Source organism: Fulmarus glacialis, unplaced genomic scaffold (genome assembly GCF_000690835.1).
Source record: "Fulmarus glacialis isolate BGI_N327 unplaced genomic scaffold, ASM69083v1 scaffold2596, whole genome shotgun sequence".
Lineage (NCBI taxonomy): Eukaryota > Metazoa > Chordata > Aves > Procellariiformes > Procellariidae > Fulmarus > Fulmarus glacialis.
Genome location: NW_009219854.1, coordinates 18,140 through 27,555, shown reverse-complemented (window position 1 = coordinate 27,555; position 9,416 = coordinate 18,140). Strand labels below are relative to the sequence as shown.

The following is a 9,416-nucleotide window of genomic DNA, read 5'->3' as shown; positions in this document are numbered from 1 at the left end:
GGTGGAATTCGCCAGCAGTGGCGGGCACCATCTCTCAGAAGTCGGAAGCTGTGTTAGGGATAATGGTGGAACACAGAGCTTAGGAGGCTTTCTGCGTGGGTTGGTTCCGTGTGGTTATCGGCCAGATAGTGAATATACATACATATATTTCAGTTCTCCAAGTTGGTGATTTTCCTTGCATGCATGTGTGTGAGAGAGAGACCTTTTGAGTATTTTCTGGAACATTTTTGGTAGCTAATACCTTTTGAAGAAAATGTGCATCGGTCCCAATATGGCCCTTTCTCATGTGTCAAAATAAGCACAATACTGAGGGCTGTGTTTAAAGCAAAAATGGAAGGAGGGGGAGGAAGTTTTGGGGTTTTTTGGGTGAAGATTTTTGTTAAGCTTTCAGACACAACACTTGCAATATGGAATAACTTAAAATGTTGCTTAAGATTTGGGGGGGAGTTCTTTTGTCTCAGGAAAATACATAATCTTCACCAGATGGCCAAATTTCCCCACTAACAACTTCATAATAATATTACATAAATAAGAAAGAGGGCAGGAAAATACAGGCATACCCCCCCACATGACCAAGCATATTTATCTTACACAAGTTACTTTGTTTGGTTTGTACATTGTTTGTTTTTTACGATGCCTTCTTATAAGTCATTGCAAAATATTCAAACTTAGCATCAGGTTTAAAATCTCCTTATTTCTTCTAACCGAAACAGGAGGAAGAAATGGAGATGATGACTGAGAAACAGAGAGATACTAGGTATTTCTGGAACCATACTCCTGAAAAAAGCGATTATGAGGCTGTAGAAGCCCTTATTTCTATGAGTTGCAACTGGAAATCAGACTTCAAAAAACATGCGGAAATGAGACCTATAACTCCAGCATCTGATATGTCAGAAGAGAGTGATGAGACTTTGCTTCCTGGAGCAGCCGACTTTAATGTGATACCAACATTTGTAAGTTTTTGAATTTGTATGTGTGTGTGCTTGTTTTTAATATTCGGTCTGGCAATGTGTTGGTAACACGCCCCCCTCCCTGTGTCTGTCTCCCCGCGCAGTGCCTGACCCCCCCCTACAGCCCTTCAGACCTGGACATGTCGCAGGTGGTCCATCCTGGGGCACCGGCGCCTGCTGCAGCCCTCGGCAAGTCGCTGGCCGAGGTTGCCAAGCCTCCTCTGGCCGCACCTCGGAGAGAGGCGGAGAGGCCTCCAGCAGCCGGTCCTCCGAAGGCTCGAGCAACGAGTGTTATCCGCCACACAGCTGATGCCCAGCTTTGTAATCGCAAAACCTGCCCGGTGAGAACAGCCAGTGTCCTGAAATACCAAGACAGTGTTTCGAGGGAAACAAACGGTAAACAAAACGCTGAAGCAGAACATGCGGTGTGTTCCACCGTGGTGCCAAGCAGAGCCAGTGATGGGTCGGTGGCAAAAGGAAGAACCGCAGCAGCAGCTGTCAGTCCGGCGCCCTTGACAAGGCCCTTGGTCAGTAGACATCAGCCTGCCCCTGGGTCGGGGGGGTGGCCCCGCCGTGCCCTGCCCAAGGCAGTGGAGCCCCCCCCGTGCCAGTGATTTGCCAGATGGTCCCGCTGCCCACAAACAACAACGTTGTGACGGCCGTAGTGCCCAACGCCACGCCGAGCCAGCAGCCTGCTCTCTGTCAGCCCATGGTCTTCATGGGCACCCAAGTTCCCAAAGGTGCTGTTATGTTCGTTGTCCCCCAGCCAGTTGTGCAGAGCACAAAGGCTCCCATTATTAGTCCAAACGGCACGAGACTCTCTCCCATTGCCCCTGCTCCTGGCTTCGCACCGTCTGCAGCAAAAACCACGCCTCCCATTGATTCTTCAAGAATAAGAAGTCACATTTGCAGCTACCCAGGGTGTGGGAAAACATACTTCAAGAGCTCCCATTTGAAGGCTCACGTCAGAACACACACAGGTTGGTCACTGTTGCTGGATGTTAAAAATTAATGTCGAAAATTGCACCTATATACACAACTTGTTAAGGTTCTAGCGATTGCCAGATTTGTTCATGGAACAAATTGCAGGGCAGCAATGAAATGCCTTTTTTGCCAGCATGCATTATAACACTGCCTAATCTCTGACAGGAAATCTCCTGGAGGGGAAGTTGACTCAGCAGTTTGTTTGTGCTGGCCTTGCTTCATGTCAGAAGGCGTTCAGTAACGCTTCTTACGAGTGTGGAAGCAAGGCCTTGCCCAATGTAGAGTATGCTTTTCCAGAGTTAAAGACGCCTTATTAGGCTTCTCCACAAGAATGCCTTTGTCAGAAGTGGGTAAAACCTAAAGAGATTCTTTTATGAAAGAATGTAAGGATCCATTCCAGACTATTCCTAACTTGGTTATTTTAGACTAACTTCTGCACGCCTCAGCTCTTAATCGCAGTAGCAAGACGACTCACATGTATTTTCACATAGGCTCACAGGCAGTCCCAGAGCTCTGTTACATAAAATGTTATTGCAGATTGCGTTTCAGAGGGTAGTTTTTGCTAAGTTGTCGTAATCTGCAGTTCACGTGGAGGGAGCTGAGAGTTAAAATCAGCTGTCTTGAGACTTAAAGAACATCTCAAACTATTTGGTTCCAGAGAGTTGTTAACTCTTTGTACTACTTAGCCTTGGCGATAGTGAGTCTGCATATTTAAATATTGGTAAATAAAAAATTTTTCACATTTCTTCTATGTAAAAATAATTAATATTTATGTTGATTTTTGGCTCAACCGTCATCATAGAAACTTTTCTTTAAAAAATCCTGCCAGTCAAGGCAGTAGTGTTTGTTGCTTAGTCAGTACTCATGGGGTTTTTTAATTTGTAATTTTTTTCTTTCAGGAGAAAAGCCATTTAGTTGTAGTTGGAAAGGCTGTGAGAGAAGGTTTGCACGGTCTGATGAACTGTCGCGCCATCGCAGAACGCACACCGGGGAGAAGAAGTTTGCCTGCCCGATGTGTGAGCGGCGGTTCATGAGGAGTGACCACTTAACGAAGCATGCGCGTCGCCACTTATCAGCTAAGAAGTTACCAAACTGGCAAATGGAAGTGAGCAAGTTAAACGATATTTCCGTGCCGCCAACATCTGCGACCACGCAGTGAAAGGACTTATTCTGAAGGCAGTGGAATTAACTGTTGTCGCTGGGATACACCAGCTAAAGAAAGGCTTTTGCTCCCGGTCTGCGGTTCTCCCGTGCCGGCTGCTGATGGCAGTGCAGCAGAGAGGCAAAGGCAGCCTGTGCTCAGTCACAAAAAATGTGGCTGGGAGAACCGGTGGCTGACTGGAATAGCGGGTGTCTTTTGCACTGGTAAGGAGAGAGAGAAAGGGAAGGTTCTAGAGCGGAGCAGCACACGTTGTGCCAGTTTTGAATTTTGCAGATTATTCATACATACTCTAGATCAGTCACACGTAAGCGTTACTGAAGGTTTGCTGCTGACGCTCGAGACCAACTCCAATTTTAACTTTCGGTTGTCAGTCTTCAGTACAACACAGACTAGGAAGGCAGCAATGTACGGGCACAGGCTTGAAAGCCCAGAACGCACCTGCGTAAGATAATCTAAATTGGTTTTCCTACTTCTGCCACCTTTTCTTGGTAGGAATCTTTTCCTCCTATCCATTCTCCAGCCCAGTCAATGATTTGGTGCCAAACTCCTGGAGATTTTAGACCTATCCTACTGCGCGGGGTGTTCAATGCACCAAGCTTTATACTGCTGTCCAGGGGGGCTTGGGATGGGCGTGAAGGGGCACCACGCGGGCAGTTGGAGGGTAGGAATGTTTCTGAATCCTCATTAGCTTTGTAGTATTTTCCCAGCTTCTTTGGCAAGCTTTGTGATTATTACAATTGGTTGTACCTGGGCATCGTATGATGCTTCTGCTTTTGTGTTGCTTATGGTTTCCTTTATGCCTTCTCACAGTTCCGTACCACTGCGTTTTCCATAAAGGGATACAGTGCACTTTTAAGAGAAGCGTCGTAACTGTAAACTACTCGGGTTGATTAAGGAAGAAAACCAAGAACCTTAGGCTTCTTGATCGTGTTATTCTTTGAAAGATGGTTTATACTAAAAATGAAATGGATATATTATGTATTGTATTAAATTAGAAAGTTGTGATTCGAAAAGTAAAATGAGGCAGTAAAGACACCGGCCTAGAATTTAAACTGTAGCTTTTGTGACAAATAATGCATCAACTTCCACTATTTCTATTTTATCATATTATGTTGAGGACACGTATCAGAAAGTGAACAGTTTGAAAATAGTGTATTAGATACGCTTTTTGTGACTACTTTAAAGATTTGCACATTTCTTATGTTGTACTTTATACTTTGTTTACAATAAAACCAATTTTCTTTAATATAGACCTCTCTTTTCGTTCTCTGTAGCAGAACTTATCCCTTTGCAAGGAAAATAACCTCAAAACAAAGTATAGTGTCCATCAATATGTGTCCTGACCAAGGAAACACCGTCTCTTAAACTTCGATTTTTTTTTTTTAAGCTCTATGAAGCCAAGAGGAGTGGAATTTCAAGTCTGCGCTTACTACTCTGAGTCGCTGTTTTGGTTTTTGGCTTTTTCCCTCCCCACTCTTCATCCCCCCTCCTTTTCTCCAGGCACACAAAAATAAATGTGCTTATGTGGGCCATTACAACACTGTGACAAATATTTCCTTTTTCTTGGTGATGGAACCGTGCTGTCTTCCCCGGGATGGAACCTGGCCCCTGTTTCCGATGGCCAGGCTGTCAGATGGAAGGGGGACCAGATCCCTGCGTGGCATTGCCTGGGGCAATGCTGCCGGAACGCAGTGCTGGTAGGGAGATGTGCACCGACTGTCGCTGTTCTCCTGCCCCCTCAGGCTCCGTCCTTGGAGCTGTCTCCTGCAGGAGACTCCCACAGGGAAGAGGGCGGAGAGGTGGGATCTCACCCGCTCTGGGCAGCGGGTGGGCTGCACGGTTTCTCTGCCTCCTGCTGCCTCTGCCTGCGGGCGGGGGAGGGCCACTGGGTGCTGTTCATGGGGGCACTTCTGCCTCCTGCTCTGCCCGGCCTGCGGGGAGCCCCGGGTTTCACAATCGCTTGGCTGCTGACTCACTGCCCTGCCCTGCGGGTGTTTGGGGCAGGGGCACTCCTTACCTTATCCTGTTTGATGCAGTGCCCTGCGTAGGAAAACCGTGAGTCACTGCCCTTTCTTCTTGTTCCAGGGGGAATACAGCATCATAACCCAGTGCAAAAGAGACACTTCTCTAGGAGCGCGAGTCCACTCCGCCATCTTGCTTCAAGGTATTTTAAGCTTCATGGGCGTAAGATAAAATATTTTAACAGCTTTGGGTCTGAAACCCTACCACGTCTGCAACTAGCCATTGAGCTAGGAAGCATGGTCCCCTCTCCAGCTCTGGCACACTGAAAAATTTTGTGCCATGGCCCCGCATAAGGAGGGCGTAAAGAAAGTGCCACCCCCGTCGTTACGCTGCATGGCTATGGCTCTTCTCGGCAGCGCGTGCAGTGGGCTTTGAATCCCCTCGAGCTCAGCAGGGAGCTGAACTTAAATCTGACTTCCCAGGCGCGTGCTCTCATGCTGCCATGCAATAAAAGGGGAAGAAAGGGAGTTTCCGTGCTGTGGCCATCTCCGCTGCCTGTGTTTCCCGAAGAAAATCAGCTGCTGGTGCTTTTTGTGTGTCATCCAGCTCTGGAGGTGTGTGTGGGACGTGCCCTGAGAGCACCCGCTGGCGGCACCGCTGGGGAGGCTGCAGAGGAAAGCCTGTTTCTAGCATTGCTGTGAGCTAAATAAAATACAATTTCTCACTCTAAATACAGAATTTACAGTAAGAAGTGCACTTCTGGCTGGTTCCAGCTGAAGGCAGAGCCATAATTATGAATTTACCTCACACGCCATTTTTTAAAGCTTAACCATGGAAGCCAACTGGAAATTAAACCGGCCATTCCAGGGCTTAATCCAAGTCTAACCTGAAAAATGTAGTTGAAAGGACATTATTAGACACCTTTTCAATGCTGACTTTATTGTGCAATAGAATTTGGTTGCATAGTAGGAAACAATTTTTATGAATTTTCTACAGATTTCTGTGAATAATTAGGGTTTCCTTACTCCTCTGTGTAAAGCAAAAACACATCTCGTATTTTGTCCTCCTGTTTGGGTTTAATGATGAAGCCAAACAGAAACACAAACCGAAACGTTCTCAGCAAACCTGCCGATTAGTACTCGGATGCCAACGCTGGCGGGTGCTGGCTGCGGCAGGGCTGCCGCGGTGGCCGCTGCTGTCGTTTGCTGTGGAGACACCTGGCTCTGGGGAGCCAATCCGAAGAGATCCAGGAGATCAGCATATATTCTTGGAAGCAGATTTCAGAAGTATCTATAAACCCTTCATCTTGCTGTGTAGCACTAATCTCCAAAGTGATGTGCACCCATAAAAATGGATGCCGCAGTGGTGACATCCATTATGTGAGTTGGAGCAAGAGACATTCCCCGTCCCGGTGGGCAGGGAAAAGCAGTTGGGGTCTCACAACGAGCTGTCCTGGGAAAGGAGGGAGTGAGCCACCGCGTCCAAAGCAAAGCAATACAACACCAGGCTTGGTATGCCTACCTTGCTGATGGGTGCTGGAGGAGATGGGGACCATTTGGGGGGACAGAGGGTGCCCGCCTGCCCTGGGCAGCTCGCTCCTGCTGCAGGAGGAGCAGCAGGGCAGAGCAGGACGCACTGGGGGGCTCGGGGTCTGGTTATCCCACCCCCTAACTAAATCAGCGTGGGTAAGCAATAGGGGACTACGGTGCCGGGGCACCTTGCACATGTGCTGAGTGTGCCTTTGACAGTGCTCAGGGGATTTTAAGCTCTTCAGAGAGGACAGAGAGAAGGCTGGAAAAAGCAAGCGTTTTCCCTTGTGGTTTGGAGAAGAATAATTTCCATTACAGCAGGAGTATTTGTGGAAGGCTTAGATGCTCTATGAGTGAACTAATATGTATTTTAAAAGAAGAGGGGTCCTGAGCTGGGGCAGCTTGTCTGGAGCCACAGATGGCTAAGACGAGAGCCAGGGCAGCCTGTCTACTCGTCCTGCCTGCAGAGCTTGGCTTTCTGAGATTTTTCCTCCCAAGCTTCACCATCCAGTGGTGCTATTTCAAGACAACTGTAACCAACCGGTCCTGTGGTCCTGGCAGAGGGTCTGTACAGCCTTGGCGCCAGGGTGGGTGCCACAATGCAGACGTGGCACATGCCCGAGAGCCGAGAGGAAGGGCTTTATTGTCGGCTGGCCTGAGGCTTGCACACCGCATGCAGAGGCATCAGGTATTCCCCTGGCAGCTCCCCATTTTTACTGTAAATAGATGATTCATTTGTCTGCTTTGGCAACAAACTTAGATTGCCAAGGAAACGCTTGCAAGCTGTCAGAAAAGTTAGAGCACAAAATCAGGTCAAGAGAAATGATGAATGAATGAATATGTGTATTACAGGCTCAAGCTCCCTGCCGTTCTGTACCACAGATTTTCTGCAGAAGTCTTTGCTTCTCCTGAAGCATGTGGTCTGTGGGGGGTTAATATTCAGCTAGAACAAATGTTTTTCGAATATGTCTTACAATGTAATTGAGCGTGTCAGACAGAGCTTCCATGTCTTTTCTAGGGATATTGAGATCTGGAACGCTTTCTGTTGTCACCAAAAGAAAATGTGATACTTAAGCAATAAGAAAATGAGAGCAAAACATGTCTTTAGCCATCTCATTATGTGCACAAGAAGACAGGGGCTAAACTTGCTAATGCACTTGTGGTATAAATCAGGTAATAATCATATAAAATGCGTTAAGTAATTCAGAAGCTTTGTTAGGATACCACGGTTTTGATGAAACTTTATACTTGCTTGTGTATTCTACTCTGAAAGTCAAAGTAATTGTCTAGTGAAAAAAATTCTGCTGTTACCACCACTCAACTACTCAGAAGGTTTCGGTAGGTATCCAGGTACTCGCATGGCAACAACTTCCCAAATAAACTGATGCAGCAGTCGTGGGGAATGCCCATGCACTAATAGCTGTGGCAAGGCACAAGCACACCCTGCCTCCGCTAAATATTCCCCAGGGCCTCTGCAAAACTTAAATGGCTTCGAATAGTTGAGGCGTATAGCATCTCCTCTCTGCACAGCTTGTCTCCTGTCTGCTTCCAACACATGCAGGAGGAACTGACATTTGTCAAGTCTATTTTTTTTAAAACATTCACAAACTTCTCATTTTGTTAATGCCAGCTGGGCTGGATTCCATCCCATTGTCATCGTTTAATTGTGAGGGCTGGGATCTTCACAGTGATAGCTAGGGGACTGGCAGGAGATACTTACTGTGAACAGGAACCTCGGGCAGTTTAAACACTTCTGCTTGGGAAATGGAACTTTTTGTGTTTAATTGCCTAGTAGGCAGCTGGAAAGTACAACCCCCACCTCCCCAAACTGAAAATAGAAAGAGAGTATTGCATGCAACCTGAGCGGAATTAAAGAAATATATAGAGAGTACAGAGAGTACATTAATGGCCTAAAATGCAGGGTGGTCAAAACATTAATGAAACCCTCATCAAGCAAACAATAAAGCAACTCCCCTGACCATGTGTCAGCCGTAATGTAACATCACCAGTCATTAGAGTCACTAAATAAAAAGATAGTTAGAAGCTGCAGCATTGCAAGAGAATGGAGCAGCCATCTTCAAACAAGTATTCAGCTTAATGAAAACATAATTCTTGATCAGCTGCAGTCAATATTCATCAGGTAACCCGACTAAGGGGGAGGGAGTGCAAAGGCAGAAGCGAGGGCCAGGTTAGCCAGAGGGATTTCCCTGTTTGCAGCTGCAGCGCGAGGAGCGCGGCAGGGGTGGCCCTGTGAACTCCTGCCCCTGGGGCTGTACAACCTGCATGGCACTCGGGCATCCTGCCGCTGCTGGGTCTGATTGCTACGCAGGTTTAGGGGGCAGTTGCCTTTAACGCTCTTGGTTGAGCATAAGTGGTTTTATTTCCTTTTCTGCTCCTCACCAACATTTACCTGCCTTCACGGTGCCACGCAGGCGCTCTGGGGCTCTTTCGGGCTCCCCAGAGCTGCCAGGCTCCCTGCGCTCCCGGGGAGGAGAGAGCCCGTTCCTGCCTGCAAATGGCTGCACGATGCCCTCCAGGAGAGGGGCTCCCCTGGGCTGCGGGGTGGGTTTCGAGAAGCTCCCACTGCTGGGAATTAAGCCACATGCTTCCCACCGGCACCACAGCCCTTCCATCTGGCAGGTGACTGTCACCCTGTCACCCTGGCACCCCGCTGCTCCCGGCCCTGCACCAGCTTCCGCAGCCCAGAGCAGAGCTCAGGAAATGGGAAACCATTTCCCCCTGCGTGGGAGCCTTCGCTGGGGTCACTGGAGCAGCTTGAACCCCACGTTGGAGCTGTGCCACTGCCCGGCTGCATCCCTCGCTGACCCT

General features: G+C 48.0%; 1 protein-coding gene across 1 annotated transcript; it reads left to right on the top strand.

Moving 5' to 3' along the window:
• The first annotated feature begins 719 nt into the window (after positions 1–719).
• Positions 720–3,093, top strand: LOC104078755 (Krueppel-like factor 10). Its single transcript, XM_009580521.1, is given in 4 exon segments — positions 720–953; positions 1,055–1,508; positions 1,511–1,930; positions 2,834–3,093. Coding segments are annotated over 4 exon segments (1,365 nt in total). The 5' UTR covers positions 720–722.
• Positions 3,094–9,416: the final 6,323 nt, after the last annotated feature.